Genomic DNA, 20,911 nt, shown 5'->3' with positions numbered 1-20,911 from the left:
CATCTTGAAGAAAAGAGTACTTATCATTATGACCCCTTTCCCAAGATGCAGTTCAGGTTTAATCGGATAATCCAAGTGCACAGGTTCAGACTTGAAGATTTTGATTTTTATCATGATTTTTGTTTTTGATGTAATCATATAAGGGGAATGAGCATTAATTTGTTTTAATAGCTGTGAATTAGCTTTCAGCATGATGGGAGGTTGCTAATGCTACAGGAAATACTACTTTTGTTAGAATTTACGTATTAGGGACTTAGTCCAGTTTCCATTTAAGACACTAAGTAGGCAAGGCCCTTTTCTAAAAATCCCGGAACTAATGGAGTCTGGTTTTCTCAGGTTGTATGGTCTGTGCTTTGCAGCTTCTGTCTTGGCTAGACCATTGATGAGGGTCTCCCCCATTTGGTTTCTCATGTGTCTGAACTGTGCACACGCGCATGTTGCAGTCCTTTCTGCAACTTACAGGTGCCATATATAACATCACTCTCATCTGCTCGACTGCCTACTGTTATTACACTTGTAAGAAGCTCATTATCTCTGTGACTTCTGCCTCTGTCACATTTCTCACAATCAGTCAAAAGTTAGTGGGAAAAGTGAAAGCAGCAGTTACATGGACAGACAGCGTGATTTGCTTGATTCTTTTGGACATCACACTGAAAATAACAGTAAGAATTACAAGTGTGCTTAAAAAGAAACTACATTATGCTTTAAGGGTAGACTTTACATTCATGTATTTATAAAGAAGAAATAACGGCTTATTATTGTGATATAGCTAGGATTCTTTTAAAAAGATGCCGATACAAGATGTTCTTGATGCTTCTGGTTGCCTTTAAAGGTTTTTGTTCTTCTTTACAAAACTGATAAAAACTCATTCACAAACTGAATTGAAAAGAAAAGAAAAAAGAAAAGAAAAGAAAAGAAAAGAAAAGAAAAGAAAAGAAAAGAAAAGAGAAAAAGTTACATTTGCTCAATTAGAAAAATAGGCAAGTAAACCTCGAATGGTCTCAGTGGATCTGGGAATTCAATACAATTTTGATCCTGAAATTACAGTATCAAACTTTTCAGAAAATGACACAAAATGTTGAGAAAATAATACATTTTTTGAAACTGTGCTAGTTCTATGCCCTCAGCAACATTGTGAGATTTAAAGTTAGTAATCTGTATTTAACAAGGCCCACATTTTTATATGGAAAGAAAGGCTTGCTTTGGTCATTTTACACTGGTAGAGAAAATAATCCATTAAAATGACATTACAGTGGATGAACTGGCTCCATCCGAAACCCATAGCAATTCTGCCCTTTACAAAACATTTCCAACACTTAAGCTTAGTATTTGGATTTCAGCTCCTATGCATGGAGGTAGTACTTATTGATAGCAGTCCCATGGAAGCCCATCGAATAATGATTATGACCAAAGTTAACAAATCTGTGCTACATACCTAAACACTTCCATGAGAGTGATTGTAGGAAATCATCTACTAGAATAGGTCTTAATTTGTGTTCAATGCCATAGGGTTGGCTGCTTTTTTCTCTCCTGGTATTTGACAGTCCAAATACCAAACTGTTGATAAAACAAGGAATAATAAATAATTCATAGGTATGAACTGTATAATCTGACTACTTCAAAAAAAAAAAAGCCCCAAACACCTGCTATATTTCCGTGCATAGGTTCATCATATTCATCAGATACCTGAGAAATGCAAATAACAGAAATACTCCCATAATACAGCAGCAGCATGGGTTATTCACATATGCAAAGCTTAAAAGGAAACTTACACAAAAGCTTCCTTTTCCCTAATAGGTACTGATTTTCAATAAATTGTTCTTGTGAACAGGTGAAGGTATCTGATGTGTGGGTTACACTTGCAAAAATACAGTAGTCCTTCTGCATTTGGAAAGCATCTCATACTGAGCATTTGAAACTCAGCTGGAGAATCAGCCTAATTCTACTCCCATTCAAATCAATAGCAAAATTCACTGATTAGCCTCTTCCTGTGTGCAGTAAAGCTACTTACCTTTATCTTGGAGTGGCTCATACAGTGTGCTTTTTTTTTTCAGCATAGATTTTAGAAAAGCTGAGCATTTCCAGCTGTTGGTGGAATTCAGTTAAAATACTACTGACAAACGAAGTCCTGAGTCGGACCTATTTTACTGCCATGGATGCCCCTAAGCCGTGGTATTCCCTCCTGTATTCCCTCGTGAGCAGGTTAGAGGCAAAGAGCAATGTAGATGTGAAAGATCAGAGCGAGAGCTGACCTAAGGCAGTGCAGAGGAAAATTCAGTCCCTATATAGAAGTTCTCCCAGGAAATAATTACAGGTACAAGGCAGAGAATGTAGCCAAACAGGTAGGCATAACACATACTGAAATGATTTTCAGAATATCAACCAAGTAATTTCTTGCTATCGTTTCTTCTCACTTTCAAGAGTGCTGGGGCCAATAGATCAGCCGCTGGAATCAATGGAAAAAATTATACACGACCTAGTGGGCACTGAGTGAGATCAAACAGCAGCAGACAGGCTCTGAAAACAGGATTAAGAGAAGAAGCAAGGCTTCACATAAAGGAGATTTCCATGTTGAAAGTGGGCCACAGAATGGGTGCTGTAATGAGTCAACATTTTTAGGGTATAAATCAGCGCTCGTATAGAATATTTTTATTCAGTAATCTCATTCTTTTTAACAAACACAGGCAGCAGAAATTTGAAGTCCTGCCAAGTGTGAGTCAAAAGTAATTTGGGTTCATACTTATATGGAAGAGAATAGGCCTTTTGTCTGTAATTGTATAGAAGGTCCATAGGGTGACCCCGCATTAGAGAGGATGTAACTGAACAGCCTATAATTGATGAGGTTTCCATTACCACATAACGCAGTGTGCACAGGAATGAGATCACAGAAAAACCTTTTTTAAAGTGTTAAGTATTTTCTTGTACAACAGGATAAATTCATATTATAACGTAGGAAGTACCTCAATTTCCAGGAACAATTCAATACATAGGTATATATATACGTGCCTGAAACTGGATTATTCAGACATCCATGAAGTGCATTTAAAACTGAAAAGTAATTGAATCTTGCAAAAGCGATGAACACTTTTTGTTTAATACAGTGAGTGAAAAAAATGCTGAGGTAACTGAGTTAATTTTGATACATCCAACATAACTGGATGTAATTTTAAAAGTATCATGGTTTTCCACAGGAAAAAAAAATAGTTATTTGGATAGCAGTAAAAATATAAAGATATTTGTTTAAATTAAAAATAAAAATAAAACTACTGCAGTCAGTAGAGTAGAGGCTCTAATTCTACGAATAAGTTACCTTATTCTTAGTAAGTTAACATCTGCATACTGTAATGTGTCCATGTGTAAAGTAGGCTACACGAGTACGATGTGTAAAACTTTGGATGGCTGAAGAAATAATTTGTCCATGCTGTTGCTCCTATTTCAGTCACACAGAGGAGCATACAAGAGGTCCAACATACGGTCTTTTCGGGCAGTTGCAGCGTGATGGTGTTTGCAGCAGGAGCAAGCCCCAGGCACACCTTTGTGTTCCTCTCCCCGCCGGGCCGTTTGACAGATCCCAGGTGTGCTGTGCCATGGAGACGCTGCAGCTGAGCGGGGAGTGAGACTCAAGTGCAAGATTTGGCGTGCACCAGCACAGCTGTATAAATGCTGCAGAAGTGCTGCTTTATTTCCTGGTGCTTAGAGGAGGAGGTCAATATGGCATCATGTGCTGCAGGCTGTTAACTAGGTGAAAGGTGAGTTTGTGAGGCCATTCTATAAATAAGCACACATAAAGAGGAAAGGATATGCTAAAAGAGCATTTGGAATGGAAAATGGCATTTGTTAACAGTCTTAAGGATTTGCTAAAAAACGGAACTTTAGATGGAACTTTAGTTTTTAGTGTGACTTGGATACATATGATTTTGGGCACTTGATTCAGTCAGTCTGTCCTTTAAGGAAGCTCTGTGATACGTTCTGTGCTCATGCTGGAGAAACAACCCACTTCAAAAGAAAAAAAGATCAGTAGGCAGGCTGCACCTTTGTTAAAATATTTAAAATTTGTTGAAATGTTAAACATTTTGGCTTAGATCTAAGAGAGATAAGGTGAGAAAAAAGAGGTTTTTTTGTTTGTTTGTTTTCATGCCTTCATCATCATACAACATATATTTTAGATTCTTTTTTCATGTAGAAAGCGGCCTGTACGTTAGTCAACATTAGGTCAGCCTACCATGGAACTGGGTGAAGCCTTTTGTATTCAAAACACCCCCTGTCAGTGAAGACAACTGTTTCACAGAGCTGAGATATATGACCTTCTACAATTTCCTCTGACATTCATGTTGTAGAAGGTTCCCTGGTGTAAACAATCATTTATAAATGCAGTTTCTTAAATAAGTTCTTCTCTCATTAGTAATCCAGGTAGTCCTATCACTATTATTTATGTCTGGAATGGTAGCAGGTATCTTCTCTTTGGAATGAAAACATTTCCTAGTAATATATCTCACAATATTGCACTTCATTGTTGTGCAATGAAATTGCCTATGAAACGAAAGTCACATAGCACAGAAAGAGAAGTCAACCAGGCCTGGATTGTGTTTTCATCTCTAACCTAACCCTAGTGTCAGCTTCCCACTAGCAGCAATGGAACGAGGCATTTCTCATTTTTCCTGCAAGGATTTCTCTGTTCTGCATGAAATCCTACAGCACTGTGTGTATAATGTATAAATAAATCTTTTTTTCCATAATTTCAGAGGGATGCAAGAATAACTTATGTGCTGAGATAGAGTTAGATATATGAAGTGACCCTTCAAGTATTTGATTTATCTTAATTAACTTAAGATTCTGTTACTGGGAATGAGAGAGGATAAAGTGAGTCAGAGCTTTATTTTTACCATTATGCATAAACGTGCATAATGCAAGCATAATACATCCATAATGCAAGCATGTATCTTTAATAAATTATCACTAATACACAATTAAAATATAACTAGCTTATTAAAACATATAAAACAAGGATAAAAAGGCGTGGAAAAGATAAATACTTATTGAATTAGGAATAGTTTTGTCCATGAAGCCATATTTAGCCTATTATAGAGCATGAATTTCTGAATGTTTTTGGTCTTGAAAAGCTGCCGGCACTTCAGATTAGCATAAGCCTTACCATAAGGGCATTTGGTCTACAAACTGAAGTACAAAGCAAGATGTTCCTTTTTCCATCATTCCCCTCCTCTGTGTGTATGCAGCTATAATCTGGTCCATATGGTTTATTTATTTAACAGAAAAATATTTTGGGAGGTACCCATTTTTAAAATAAAAATCTGGTTTATACATCCGTAATTTTTATATACACTTCTTCAATGTGATCTTAACTCAATAGATTTGACTTTTAAGACTCCATAAAATGTCCTATTAACATAAAAATGTTGCTATATTTTTTTTAAAAAAATGAGGTGTTAACATGTTTCAGTACACATTTTCCCAAAGGGACACGGAAGTATCAAACGTAATTCCCCAGACACTTACTGTTATATAGATTTGCTTTGCTGTCCAGCTCCAAGTGCTAGAATATAGTTGAGGATGTGAGGAATTTCACATTTGTCCAAAAGTCATGGTTTTCATCTGTAATTTTTGATCAGAGCACTGAAAGACTTTTAAAAAGATTTCACTACTGTATATAATTTGAGAAGTTCATTGTATATTAACTTGAAAACAATTAGTCGCACAAAGTTGAAACAAAAAGAAAGCAGGATTTTGCCAGTTCTTATTTTCAGACACAAATTATTTTTTCTATCAAGGTTGTAAAGAGAGACCTGACCTACTGTGGAGACATTGGTGTCTCTTCTGCTAAGTGTTGCATATTATTGACTCCCCACTGAAACAGGTGCTTGGTCAATACTGCCCAACTTTAGTCCTTCCTATTTTTAGTGGATTTGTTTGTTTGTTTTTTAAAATAACAACTTGATTTTTCTGGATAATGCAATTAAAATTCCATTTTGTTGTTGTTGTTGTTGAGGAATAAATCATGACAGCTGCATTCTCCTATCCTTAGTAGCAGTTTACAACATAAGAACATGTGAATGTTCCTGTTTCCCTTATCTAATGAAGGGAAAGCTACGAAAACCATTTGTACTCACTTGATTCAGGGAGGTTGGGATTTGTAATTAAAAAATTAATCTTGCGCTACCAAGAAGAGATTCTAGAAATTTTAATTCTTCCCTCTCAAGGGTATTGAAAGCACTTGGAAATAACCAGCACATGTTCATAATACATGTTTGTTACATATTCTCTTTTGGGTTTGTATTGGGAACAGTAGGGCTAATTTTAAAATATTTTTTTCTTTCACTTGCAATTTCAATTAGTTGCCAAGTTTCACAGTTAAGAAGTAGAGTGTATTTTATAAGTGTTTATGAACCATGTCCAGTTTGCCGTATTAGTTAAGAATCTCTTCAAAATTAGTGAATCTTCTCATGTTAGTGAATAGTTTTTGTACATTACAAAGACAATCATTAGGTTGCCAATATTCTTTACAATTTTTTAAAATATAAATTTCCATAGCTCCTAGCTTGCTTTCACAAATATACACATATTTGCTTGAGCAACCATTGCACATTGAACAGTATTTTAAAGTGATACCTAAAGGTGTATTTGCTATTTGTGCCTCCTTTCAACATTTTAGTTGAAATTTTCAAATACAACTACCTAAGTTTTAAAATACATAAAATGAGGATACTGTCTACCAAGTGGAAGGAGATCATGTATAAAGTGGGACTGACCTTGCACTACTGAACTCTTGGAACAATGCTGGCAGTGTGCAGACCTGTTGTGTGCATTTACACTTAGATTGTCTTCATTAGTGCAGAATATGGAAAATGTCTGTCAGGAACTTTGGGAAGGGCATGGAAGGAAGGTGATGAAGAAAGTGGGCAGAGAAGCCACAATCCACTGCTGTAGCTGTTGGCAAAAGAAACTGCTTTCTTACAATCTGCATTGTTGGCTTAATCATCTCTCATTCTTTCCTGACTTCTGACTGGTGTCCCTTCCTATCTCTCCTGATCCCTCTTGTCCCATCATGATTTCCTCATTGCTATTTTTTGATAATCTATTGGCATTGTGGAATTACACATTCCAATTTAATAATGTCATGTTTAGTCATCTCGATTGGGATAATGATTTTTCATTAGGTAAAAAATGAAAATTAAACCCATTGGATTATGAAAACCCAAGGATTTTTGCTATGGATATAGTTATACAAAAGATATGTAGTGACTTCTCATGTTTTTATGTTGATCTGCTTAGCACACCTTTTTTTTTTTTTTTGTAAATAAAATAAACACTGTGTACACATTACTTTCTGGATATTAGACTTGAAAAATTTTTTTTATTTTGCCCAATGCATCCTGGTGTGTAACTAAATCCTGCTAGACTAAATACACAGGTTTTATTAACTAGAAATACTAAGTTTATTAATTTTAAGTTCCCCAAACCTCTTGTTTTTAATATTATTCTTGTCCTGTTTTGGAAACAGGTTCGAGTTTTGCTATTAGTTTCAACAGAATCTTTGTTTGGCCATTAGATATCAAACAAGTAACTCCTGTTTGGAACAGTAGGAGATGGACTTGCAACTCAGATCATGAGTAGTTCATGTTTGCGCCTTCTTTTTTCTGTACACATAGATTTTTCTTCCCGAAGCTTCCTTCCAAATTTCCTAGAACCCAGGAAAAGTAAAAAGCAGGAGAATAACTTACTTCTGCAGGATTTAACTACAAGCCATCTTCTGGAGTAACAGTTTCATTGTTCAGATTTCTTTACTGCCCTTTCTCTGTACCTCTGGTACTTCTGAGGCTGTGTTGCACATTTGCTGGGAAAAAAAAAAAAAGGCACCACTAAAAAAAAAAAAAAGCTAAGTCAAACAAACATATTTTTTAGCCAGATTTTTTTCCTGATCTGGTTCGTTGCACAGCCACACAAAAACCAGAATGGGTTGTCATGAATGTGGAAATAAGGGGCTGTTAGTGTGCTGTAAACTTATATAAGAAAGTATTAACATGTAGATAATGAAAAATGCAGGATTCATAGAAGCAATTAATTGATGATGCTGTAAATGCTCTGAAACACACACAAGCAAATGGGAGACTAGAAAAAAAAAAGATAAACAATAAGTTCAGGAATATGTTTGTATATAACCTGTATATTTTAACTATATCATGCTGATGCAAACTACTCCAGCCTAATTAGCTATGGAGATATGCAGGAAAACATTAAATAATACTAAAATGTAAAATGGAAAAGTACAGAGTGTATGATGTAATAGATAAGAATGGAATACAAAGACTTCAGACATGAGACTTTCAGTATACAAAGCTTATACTGTAATGTTCTGTAAATAGCATAATCTACTCACCTTTATTGTAATTTAGGAACATCAAAACATCTCTGAGACAAAGTAAGGGTGGTATAATCACATAAAATATGTACCAGTACTTTATTTAAACATAAACATGTATAGCATTGTTTTGTAAGTATTATAGGACACATTTCTGTCTGTAAGATAAAACTGGTAGTATACTTTTAATATCTTGTGCGAGAAACAAAGGGAAAGAGGAAAAATGATACATAATATTTTCTCAGTGCTGATAGATTTAAGTCTGTAAGTTCATACTGACATGTATAGAAATAAGTTTCTTTGTTATTCAAAACATAACACACTTCTTCACACTTCTTTAACACTTCGAATTATAATAATAAAGCCAGCAGATGTAATTAGATTTATACTGCCCTTGAGGGGAGTGGATCAAATTCTGCTCAGTGTTAGAACATGTAACATTGAAGTTCTGGCAGTTACCGGAAATTTTGCAGCACTGGAGTCCTGCCGCACTCACTGAGGGCTAATTTTTGGGCAGTTTTAAAATGAGAAGGAGGAAATACATATCTAGGTGTAATATAACATCCATATGTTTGCAACATAAACCTGCGTTCCCTGTACTCTCCACGTTCTATTTTTTGAGGCATATACGCAGACATTTTAGTTAAAAAGCCAGTTGTATCTTAACACACTCTCTGAAGGTGTTGGGAAGCCAGTAATGCATGACCTCTCCAAGCAAATGAGGTTTTGGGGGCTCAGGGACCGATTTGGCTAAAATTCTTGCTAATTTAAAAGGAGGATTGTGATTAGTTTCATGGTTCGTTGAATCTGTGTAAAGACTGTGTTAAGCTATTTGTTAAAATATGGATGTAACTGTTGGCAAACTATGGGGATGACTATAGTGTGCAAGGTAGCATCTTTGAAATTGCATATGCTTAGCACCTAAATCCTTACAGTGAGAGGTACCAGGCACACATCATTATAGCTCCAGAAGAATAAATAAATAAATAAATAAAAAACACAACAATATGCTACAGTGAGGAAGATGAGTTCAGGTCATATTGTGCCAACCTTATTCACATTTAATAGTATTGTATGGTCTATTCTCTGTGAATAGTCCCAGTGACTTCAGTGGAACTCTTAATGGCAGAAGGGATTGTGTGAGCTGCGATGGTGCAGTACAACTGTCTTGTGGCCTCACGAGTGCTGAAATGCCCCAAATGCCCAGGTTACATGGGAATTATGGAGCAAATTCACAATTCTGAGGTCCATGGCTGTATGTGGTTTACCTTAAAGCATATGGACAAGTGGGTACTTAGTTTCTGCAGTAGGTAACCAAAAAAGAAGTTAGCAAAAGAGAAAAAATGTAAAACAGCTTGCTTTCTCAGCTTTCTCACTTCCCAGCCCCACCCCCCACCCCCCCCCCAAATAAATCTTACCTTTTGGTGTAGAAATGAACACAAAGGAAAGAAAGAATGAAGGAGTTTATTTCTGTCACACTAGAAGCTTACAAAAAAAAATAGCTATTGCATGAGCAGAAGCATTTTACAAATGTCAGCATATACAGCTTTGGTGGTATAGTGATAAGACTACATATAGTTAACATTAAAAGTTCAGTCAGTGGAGGTTCATATGATGGAAGGTATCATAGAACAGCTCAGGTTGGAAGGGGTCTTAAAGCCCATCCAGTTCCACCCCCTCTGCCACAGGCAGGGACACCACCCACTAGATCAGGTTGCCCAGGGCCTTGTCCAGCCCGGCCTTGAACACCTCCAGGGATGGGGCATCCACAGCTTCTCTGGGCAACCTGTGCCAGTGCCTCACCACCCTCACAGTGAGGAACTTCCTTCAAGTTGTTAGATGGAAATTTCCTGTCTTCCTGTGAAGAGAAGGAACAATATCTGTTCCACTGAGCTGCTTTCAGAGTAGCTGATTTTTCATTTTAATTGTAGTGCTAAAAATGAAACAGGGAGGCTTTTGCTTTTAACTAAAAAATAAAATTAGTAATTTTAAGTGAAACAATTTCACCTTCAAAGTAGAATCAAGTAAATAAAAAAAACTATATTAATAATCTGAAATGAATTTCTAAATAGGACATCTTGAATTAAAAATATATTCTATGTTTTTCTTAATTTGAAGATTTTAGGAAAAAAATGTTGATTGGAGAAACTTTAAAAAGTGAGGATCATTTTAATTCCCAACAATTTAGCAAATTCAGTACAAGTTCTTAAAATGTTCTCTTGACCCATCCACATTTTTCAGGAAAATAAAATTCAGATCAAAAAGCTTCTCCAACTCTACTCCAATGCTGCAGCCCCTCTGGCAATGCTGAACACAGCTTGAAGAAAACAGAACAATGTTTTGCTCTGAACTTTAAAAAAACGAAATGAGTTTATTCTGTGTATTTTTTAAATATTTCTCTATAAGTTATTTATTCTTGCTGACAAAGTAGGATGAAATATGACGCCATGCCAAAAGCAAAGAGATGAAATTCTCTCTTTCAAAATTCCTTCCTATAGCCTCTTCCAGGTTTGTAAGGAGGCTGTGATGAGCTGGTCCAGTGGTGCCTGCTCTCATGCGGTGAGCAACATGCAACACCAAGGCTTCATGTTGATTACAAAGGATGTATACAATGCTGGATTGAATGGCAATGAAATTTGATCTAGATGAAGTGTGAAATCACAGTACATGTCTGTCAAAATATCAAAACAGCATGGTATGATGTTTATGAAGGCTCTATTTAGGCTGTGTGTTGCCTTACTGAGGGCAAGTAGTACTGGGCCTAATAAAACCTCTGTTGGGCCTAAGTTACTTCTAAGAGATTTTTTAAACAAAACGTGAACAACCATAGGGAGTTTGTATAGGTGCATGGTTGTAGTGCTTTTGCAATATGCCCTTAAGGTCAGGTTTGCCATTTTGTAGAGACACAGCTTAAGGCACAGTCACAGCTGTTATGGATACTCTTGCTTATTCAAAATGGACCCCAAAATTGAAGATGCCAACTTTTAAAGATGTTTTTAAAGAGGTAGATCTAGGTACTTGACTAGAAGCATGGGAAAAGGGTCATGCAATAGGAAGAGCCTATGATTATTCCATGCTAACAATTTCCTGTTTGATTGAAGAGAGAACATGCTCTTTTATTTAATTTATTTGGACCATTCACTGCTTTTAATTAAGTAATTTATTGAGCATCTATTTGGGCATTATTTTGAGGTTTGGAATGTGAAGAATTACTAAGGTGAGAGTAGTGATAAAATAAGCAATTTGGGCCTACTTCTCTTCAATTTTTATAACCATTTGTACTGATGTAAAATAAACAAGATTTTTTTTGCTAAATGGAATAGATTAGGCTTGAATAGATGTCAGTACAACACAAATCCCAAATTGCTTTGAAATTCTACCATTATTTGGTAGTGTTCTATAAATAATTTATAGTGCTATAAATGGTTAAACAAAGTAGCGTAGAAAGTCTCCTAGAAGCTGGAAGTAGATACCAGTATGATGGAAGACAGGATTAGAATTGTCTTAACAATAGAAATAATTAAAAACATAGGATACAGTTCAGTAGAGAGAAGTGAAGGATAAGATAATCAGGAATAACCAGTTAAACAAAAAGAGGATGAGAAAACAGTTGGTTTCTTAAATCTGAAGGAGCAAATCTGGGTAATGGATCAGAGCTGAATGAAGTTTAACAAAATCATTTGTTGCAAAAATGAGGAAACCTGCACTGATATCCCTGAACAGGTCTGAAGCCTACAGCGCATACTACACCAGGTCTGTATTTCACACAGCATTGCAGCTGAATGCCTCATTTTGTAAATAGCCGTTTGAGAAAGAGGTGACTCGATCAGATGAAACTGCAGGAGGGAAAGAGATCAGAAGTCTCTGTCCACAGAACAGTAGGGTGAGAAGAAATGCAGCAGCAGTCTTCCCAGACAGCATGGACTGTTGGAGAAGAGAAACAAATAAATTCTGAATGCTCGTGGTGAGCAGCATGAAGTATATTTCTCTTGCTGTCTGTATGAAGTAGCAGTTATAAATTCCAGCAACAAATATTCAGACTGCAGAGTAGGCAAAAAAAAAAATCTAACTGTAAGTACCATGAATTCTGGCATGGATTGCCCAGGGAAGCTGATGCATCTCCAGCACTGCACATTTGTAGGTTTGACACAATGTTAGGGGTGGCATCAGGATGAGGATGAGTTAGACAATTTGATTCATTCTTTTTGATGATTCCATGGTAAGGTTCAAGGCCATAGAAAATCATGATGTAGTGAAAACACACCAGTATCAGTAATCAAGCTCATACCTCTAGATTGGAGTATGGTATGGTATATGCATGTGTGTAGCTGTTCTTCACTTCAGATGAGCAAATTTTGGCCTGATCATTATTTTAAAAGAAAAAAAAAAAAAAAAGAAAAAAAAAAAGACCACATTGCAGACTAAGCTCAGAGACCCAAAAGTGTGGTGTGCACAGAAAATAAAGGCAAGGAACATCCTGCAAAAATACAGGCTTTTAATTTGGAAGCAGTGTATGTATATAGCATAACATTTTCTATAGCCATTAGTGTTTGTAAAGATTAGCTTGTCTTAGCAACCAGTTCTAAAAATGGAATGCAAGCTCACACTACCTTCATCGTATCACCTCCAGGAGGAAGTGATTTTGTTACTGTGCAGGCACTTCCACTGTATTCGTTATAGCCAGCAGTATCAAATAAGCGTGCAATAGTATGGGATGGCATTTCCTTTTCCATAACATTTCCATAGGAGAGTGTAACTAGTAATGTATTCTCTAAGGAGATAATAAATCGCCTCTTGGTATTTTTTTTAACAGTTAAAAGCTCCATAATTTTCCTATGATGCGCAATCACTGAGAAACGTGGATGTTGGAAGTGTTGGCTTCTGCACTAGTCTACAGTGTTCTAATTTCCTTTTCCTCACGTATCTTTCTCTGTTTCACATGTGACCTGCGTAACGTCATTGGTGTGGATACTGCTTGTATCATGGAACTAGGATGGCACCTGGCACCAAGATACTGGGAGAGGAACACCGTGTGGCATGTAACAGAGCTGAAGGTCGCTGTGCAGCCGTGGTGCCCACATCTTTTGGTCCAACAATTACAGGTAAAAATGGTCCATGTCATCGAGGCCCTGGAGCATGTCCAGAGCAGGGCTACAAAGCTGGTGAGGGGCCTGGAGCACAAGTCCTGTAGGGAGTGGCTGAGGGAGCTGGGGTTGTTTAGTCTGGGGAAGAGGAGGCTCAGGGGAGACCTTATTGCTCTCCACAACTGCCTGAAAGGAAGGTGTGGGGAGCTGGGTGTCAGCCTCTTCTCACAGATAACTAGTGATAGCGCTAGAGGGAATGGCCTCAAGTTGCGCCAGGGGAGGTTCAGGTTGGAAATGAGGAGACATTTCTTTTCAGAAAGAGCAGTCAGGCATTGGGGCGGGTTGCCCAGGGAGGTGGTGGCGTCACCGTCCCTGGGGGTGTTCAAGGAAAGGTTGGACGTGGTGCTTGGGGACACGGCCTAGCGGGTGACGCTGGTGGCAGGGGGTGGTTGGACCAGCTGATCCCGGAGAGCTTTTCCAACCCATGTTATTCCGTGATTCCAGGCCCCGCGGCCCTCAACCAACATGGCCCCGGCCACTCCTCCGCCACGGCGCTCCCCCATTGGCAGACGGGGCGGAAGTGACGCACGGTCGGGATCCCGGCGGCGCGGCGCGGTGCGGCGGGGATGAACAGCCGTCTGCAGGAGATCCGCGAGCGGCAGAAGCTGCGCCGACAGCTCCTGGCCCAGCAGGTACCGACGGGCCCTGCCCTCCCCGCCCCGTCCCTCCCCTGCCGCGCCGCGCGCGCGGGCCCCGCCCTCTCCCCACGCGCAGCGGGCGCGCGGAGCGCCAGGTGCGGCCGTGCCGTTAACGGTCGCCGGCGGCCGTTGGGAGCGGGGGGGGTGGTGGTGCCCGGCAGGGGTTCGGGGCGCGCAGCTCTTCGGTGGGTGCTGGGGCGGTGACCGGGGCGTGAGCTTGTGCTGCCTCTCCTCCAGCTGGGAGCCGAAAGCGCGGACAGCATCGGCGCCGTGCTGAACAGTAAGGATGACCAGCGGGAGATCGCCGAGACCAGAGAGACGTGTCGGTCAGTATCGGCTTGCCCCCGCCGTCAGCAGGCCGCCTTCTGTGCTTTTTAACTGCTAGGAAAGTAGGGCGAGATCACTTTCCAGGCAGCAAAGTGAGAGCATACCACTTATGTATAAACATACAAGTCGGTGACAGGCAGTGCTTTAATTACTCACATCCGAACTTTTAATGAGATGTGTACAGTTTAGTCAAAGCCTCTAACATCAGTTCACAAATCAAGACTTATCTTCTTGTGTTAGAAAATTACTGTGAAGCTGAACTGAGGTGTTAGTTTAGGCTGTGCTGCCTGCACTGTCCCACAGCTCTCACTAAGAGCAGTTACAGTGCAGTTTAGTTTAAAAGTTCTTACAGTTTGAGAGAAATATTCAGTTAAAAACTAGGATGGAGTAGCTGGTGCTTATTGATTCTCACATGTAAGTAATGCAGATTTTCATGTGTGAGCAGGCCCAATTTGGGATAGGTACTGCCTCAGTTAGCATAAGCTGTACCTGTTAGAACAGAAGAACAACGACACAAGGTAGCTGTTGTCAGGAGTCCTGTCATTAGGAAGATGTACTTGTGTCAAGTATTCTGAGAGGGGAACAACTTCCCCTATGTGATGTTTCAGAAGCATTTCAAACTAATGGAAGCAGGCAGCTAAGACAGATCTTCAGCGATTTCAGAAATGTTCTCTCTGGAGTGTTAGAAGCTGTTTTGTATGAGGACTTTTATGCATGTTTTTAGGGCTTCTTATGATACTTCTGCTCCAAATGCAAAACGCAAATATCCAGATGAGGGAGAAGCTGATGAAGAAGAGATTGAAGAATATAAGGTAAGACAAAAAGGAAAAAGTGACTTTTTTTTCTCTGGTGCTCATGCTTCCCTGAGAGGCACATAAAGTGCGTGTATGTGTGCACGTATAAATAAAAATAAATGAGATGTGTATAGGTTCTTTAAATACTCGTGAGGGCTGAAGTAGTTGCTAAGCCATTCTCCATCATATTAGAAAAGTCATGGTGGTAGGGCGAAGACCCCAGTGACTGGAGAAAAGGGAATATTACACCCATTTTTAAGAAGGGGTATAAGGAGAACTTGGGAACTACTGAGCAGTCAGCGTCACCTCCGTGCCTGGTGAGATCATGGAACAGATCCTCCTGGATGTTACAACAAAACGTGTGGAAGACAGGGAGGTAACCAATGTAGCAGCCTTCTGCAGTGGAGTGACTGCATCAGTGGACAACGGAAGAGCTGCTGATGTCATCTACCTGTATTTCTGTAAAGCTTTTGATACAGTTTCCCACGGTATTGTTGCAACTAAATTGGGGTGATGTGGGTTTGATAGATGGGCTGCTAAAGAGTAAAGGATTGTCTGCATGGCTGTGTCCAGAGAATTACAGTCAGCAGCTCAGTGTCCAATGGGAAGCCGCTAATTAGAGTGGTGCCCCCCAAGGGTCTGTGCTGGGGCCAGCACTACTGAATACTTTCATCAGTGATGTAGATGGTGGGATTGAGTGTGCCTTCAGGAGGTTTGTGGGTGACAGCAAGCTGAATGGTGCAGTTGATATGCGAGAGGGAAGGGATGCCATCCAGAGGGACCTCGTGAACCTCCTGAAGTTCACTATGGCCAAGTGTAAGGTCCTGCACCTGAGCTAGGGCAATTCCTGATGTCAGTGCAGAGATTGAGAGCAGTCCTGCAGAGAAGGACTTGGGTTACTGGTGGATGAAAAGTTAGATATGAGCCAGCACTGTGCGCTTGTAGCCCCGAAAGCCAACCATATCAGGGGCTGCACAAAGAGCAGCATGGCCAGCAGGGTGAGGGAGATGATTCTTACCCTCTGCACTGTTCTTGTAAGACCCTACCTGGAGCACTGCATCCAGTTCAAGATGCATCCCCAGTACAAGAAGAACGTGGATGTGCTAAAGTGGGACCAGAGGAATGCCACAAAAGTGATCAGAAGGCTGGAGCACCTCTCTTAAGAAAGGTTGAGAGCATGGAAGTCGTTCAGCATGGACAAGGCCTCTGGGGAGACCTTATAGCAGCCTTTCAATATATAAAGGTGGCTTTTAAGAAGGAGGGAGAAAAACTTTCTACCAGAGTATATGGTGATGGGACAAGAGGCAGCAGTTCTAAACTGAAAGAGGGTAGACAGGTTAGTTGTGAGGAAGAAGTTTTTTCGTGATGAAGTTGGTGAGGCACTGAACAGGTTGCACAGAGAAGCTGGCAATGCCCTATCCTTGGAAGTGTTCAATGTTAGGTTGGGTGAGGCTTCGAGCAACCTGGTCTAGCAGAAGGTGTATCTGTCCATGGCATGGGGTTAGACTAGATGATCTTCAAGGTCCCTTCCAACCTAAACCATTGTATGACTTCTGTAATACGTCCTTCAGTAGCATCTTCCTTGATATTTTCCTTAGAAAATGTCAAGGATATCAAGGATATTTCCAAAGACCTTAGCCAGCATGGTTCTCTCCAGATGTGCTTTAGGTACGTTGCATTGGAAGCTCACCAGAACCTGATGTTTGGAAGTTTATTTAGCACAGCTCCTTGGAGAAGGTGGGTTCAGGTGGTAGTGCCCACAGGGAATGGCAGTGTGCCACTGCTGGTTGTCTTGTGTGGGAAGAAGTGGTAAAATGTGTATGTGCATGGCTACACGAAAAAATCTTGAGCAAAATTTGTGTCAGAAGAGAAGCCTGCACAGATCACTAGATGAGGTATGGGGAAGCTGAGGGTGTCTTCCAGCCTTCCTGCTAAGTGCAAAATAATGCTGTTTTGGATGAATGGACAAAGTAAGGGATCTTAAGGGAAGGGTAGTAGGAGGCTTGGTTCAGGATATACCTTAAGTCTCAAAAATAGCCAGGAAAAGTTCAGTTGGGGTGGAACAAAAAAGCCTCCATGGTCATTGAAAAATGAGTGGTTGTCAAACTCTCATGCCCTTCCTTTTTCAAATAATCTTCCAAGTGCTGTTTGATAGCTTTCTTGTTTCGTATCTAATGTAGCACTTTGGCTAACATAGTAGAGAAAGGAGGTTAAACAAAAGAACAATTATGATACAGCTGTCTTTCTAATTTGCTTTGTATCTTGTTGCAGCATGTGTCCTCCCTCTTCCTTTTTTCCTTGTCCTCATAATCTTGCTTCTGTGATTATGTAGAATCAAGCTCAGTTTATTTACGAAATAAATAATGTCTGCTGTTCCCCTGGGCACCTAAAAATAGATACATTTATTTTTTAAAGTGAGGTTACGTTTGTCTTCAGTTTTATAAAGCTTTCAATAGTACTGTCTTATTAAAACCAGAAGTAGGTGTATGACGGGACATGTTGATGGCTTAGTGTTGAGGTCTATCTGTAAGTAGAGAGACGTTTCTTTTTTTAATGTGCTAAGTGGTAGTCTGTACATCTTGTTTAGCAAACCAATTAAATCACTGTCTCAAAGAAAGGATTTTCAGAGTGCATGCAATATTTGTGAAGTGCTTATGAGCACATGCTCACGCATGATCAGTTCGTATTTCTTTATTATATACCTTATCCATTTTTCACCAAGTATGTGGTTAAACGATTTTTTGTGTGTATGTGTGATATATGTGGCTAAGTCACTTTAGTTGTGTTTAGCATATGAATCTTGTCGTTAACGTGGAGAAACTTACTCTGAGGTGGGCTGTAACCACTTACGGGGGGTCAAACTCTTGCTATATTGTTGGAATTGGAAAAATGTTACAGTAATGCTATCTCAGATCAACTTCAATCTGGCAGATGAATAGATTTACGGAACATGAAACGCACAAGTTGAAAATCTATAATGGAGCCATCAGCTGTTTTTTGCAGACATTGTTAATTCCATTTTGGCAAGGAGATAAGAACATGGTAAAATCCTGTGTGTTTATATAACCTTTTTGTTAGTACTTGAGCAAGTTTAAATTTAGTCTTGTAATATGAACTGGTCTAAAAATCTAAATACTTACAGTATCAAGCCTGACTGGATTGAATTTAATGCGTGTTAGAAGAAGCAATAGTAGCCTTAGCTACCAGCGTTACAGACAAATTTTATGAATGTGTCCATTTTGTTAGGAAAATTAGAGGGAAATATTTCTGATGGAAAGTGACTGGTACATCTGTACAACCCTGACTTGCTGAATTGTTGGGTTCTGCATGAGGTAGTCAGTCAGTCCTTTGTGGGCTTTTTCATTATTGGGGGGGAAGTCTAAGAGCAGGATTTGTTGTGAAATATTAAGTGTGTTAATCTCAGCCATTTAGGAACTTCTGATGCAAAGAAATGTGTTTTTGTTTGGTTTTGGTAGAACAAATGTTAAGTTATGGTGGTGGTTTTTAATAAGCTTTCGTCTCATATGAAAACAAAGGGCTACTTAGTGAAAAAGAGGATGGGATGTTTTTCTTGGTAAAATGCCAGGATTTCTTTTTATGGTTGAAAGAGTCAAAAACTTGGCTGCTACAAGTAGAGGGGGAAAAAAAAAAAAACCACCAGGGACCCAGAGACTAGGCTCTGTTGAGTCCTGTCCATAGGTCTGAGACATTTCCGTGTCTTGATTCTTTTGATTATTTGGAAGAAACAAAACTCAAATGTAAGGAGTTTTAACTCTTACATCAGTATTTTGTAACTTGTCGCATCTGAAGTATTATGTTTGTTTAATTTAATGTCTCCCGATTAAATGCTAGTCTGTATTAGAAGTTCTTTTTGAAATATATTAAAATCCCAAATTTGTAATCAACTTTTTTTGTCAGAAGAATGTTGTGAAGTGGAAGGAGATGGAGCAGTTAAATGAGGAGGGATGTTCATTGATGGGTAGTCTGTGGTGTTAGACAAGTCCTTTGCATATCAGTTTTATCATGTCCTCAATTTGACACTCGTATATTTTTAGCAGTGCTAGTTGTCTGACAGTGTAAAATACAGTATTCTTTTCATAAAGAAGAAAGGGAAGGCAGAAAGGGGTATTCTTCATGAAACTAGAAGAAATCTATTGTAGAGCTTAAAAAAAACAGATCCTTCTGTCTGATCCACAAGGCTGACTTTACAAGTGCCAGAAGCAAAGTAGCATAGAGAAATAAAGAGTATGCAAAAAGAATAAATGTTTAGTGGAGACGAAATCAAAGTAAAAGGCTATTTTCTATTAAATCTTTCTAGGCCTTTCAGGCTGCCACAGTAGCATCCAGCTGCATGTGAAGCTCCTCACTGTCTGAGTTGCATGTCATGGAGCAGACTGCTTGTCCAGCTGCACACTGGCAGATTGACTTCTGCCTAGGAGCTGGGCTCTGCACTGCACACCACAGAGGTGGGGGATGTGGGACAGATGCTTCACTAGCAAAAATGAATAGTGGAGATTTTAAGGTCAGAGGGTTCAGTTGTGGTTCTGAAGAACTTGTGCAGTACTTGTGTTTTTGTCAAACCGTAACAGTTGTACCAGGATTAGTTTGAGCTCTGTAGCCTGTAACTCAAAGTGATGAGTACTAAGACTAGGCTATCTGCTGCCCCTCCCAGCCTGGCTGTAGGCTTCTGGGAGCTGCGATGCTCCATCTCTCCCCTTCCCCAGGTGTAAATTTCATCGGTTTTGCTTGTACCTGTATAAATGTCTGGTGTCAACAGCGTCCTGTGGCAAGGAGTTCCAGAGTTTTACCTTTTTACTAAGTACAATATTACAAGTCCTTCGAATTTGCTGTCTGCCAGCCTAATTTGATACTTTTTTTTTTCCTTTGTTTCTGCAAGCAGTGGTCTGTGAGCTTGGAATGCCTCCTTGTCATTGTTCGGGATGCTGAAATAATCTTACTCCGTTGAATCTTCCTAATTGCTTAATGTATCTTTAGTCATTTGAAAGAACTATGCACTTAAAAATTGTGGTTAGCTTTTGTTTCCCCAACTTAGCAACAATAAAACAAATTTGTAAATCCAGTACAAGAACATCCTATCTTGTACTGTTGTTAATTTCACTCTGTATCTGTTTTTATATTGTGCTTTGCCATTGGAAAGTTGACGTTTGTTTTTTTCTTTGCGGCTGCAAGATTTTTTTTTTAATTTATTATGAAGGCATAAAGAGGACTGGGATGACTCAGAAGTCTAGAAGTTAGAAGGTATCTAACAAGTGCTTATCATCAGAAGGCTAAGATTTAGAGGAAAATGGGAGAGGGAAAACAGGTGTTATCTTATGATCACACAAGCAGTTTTTAGTAAAACTCGAGCTTTCTGCTTTTTTTTTCCCCTGAATAGCACTTGCTGGTGTTTGTCTGCTGTTCGTTCCTTTTTCTTGTAAATACTATTGCTGTTTCTCATAATAATCTTTTTTGGGGGGAGGGGTCTGGTTAAGGAAAACAAAAAAATGTCTGTTGCCTTAAGTTATTCTTTTTATCTAACAAAATAACTGGGGAGATAGGGAAGAGAGGGTAAAGTCTCTGACCTGTTGATTTTGTGAGGCATTTCAGAAGTTGGTTCTAAGCTCCAAGTTGAAA

General features: G+C 39.2%; 1 protein-coding gene across 2 annotated transcripts in view; it reads left to right on the top strand.

Moving 5' to 3' along the window:
* The first annotated feature begins 3,561 nt into the window (after nucleotides 1–3,561).
* METTL14 (methyltransferase like 14) overlaps nucleotides 3,562–20,911 on the top strand; it is a 34,681-nt gene continuing 17,331 nt past the window's right edge. Inside the window, exons 1-5 of one of the 2 annotated variants that reach the window (XM_040555712.1) lie at nucleotides 3,562–3,749; nucleotides 13,386–13,476; nucleotides 13,963–14,150; nucleotides 14,394–14,482; nucleotides 15,208–15,295. In XM_040555712.1, the coding sequence (XP_040411646.1) occupies nucleotides 14,085–14,150; nucleotides 14,394–14,482; nucleotides 15,208–15,295 (243 nt within the window). In that variant the 5' untranslated portion in view covers nucleotides 3,562–3,749; nucleotides 13,386–13,476; nucleotides 13,963–14,084. Of the gene's footprint in view, nucleotides 3,750–13,385; nucleotides 13,477–13,808; nucleotides 14,151–14,393; nucleotides 14,483–15,207; nucleotides 15,296–20,911 lie in introns of those variants that run through there. The other variant, XM_040555713.1, reaches the window with a different exon arrangement.

Source organism: Cygnus olor, chromosome 4 (assembly GCF_009769625.2).
Source record: "Cygnus olor isolate bCygOlo1 chromosome 4, bCygOlo1.pri.v2, whole genome shotgun sequence".
Taxonomy (NCBI): domain Eukaryota; kingdom Metazoa; phylum Chordata; class Aves; order Anseriformes; family Anatidae; genus Cygnus; species Cygnus olor.
The sequence above is the reverse complement of the archived record's forward strand: the minus strand, read 5'-3'. Positions and strand labels throughout refer to the sequence as shown.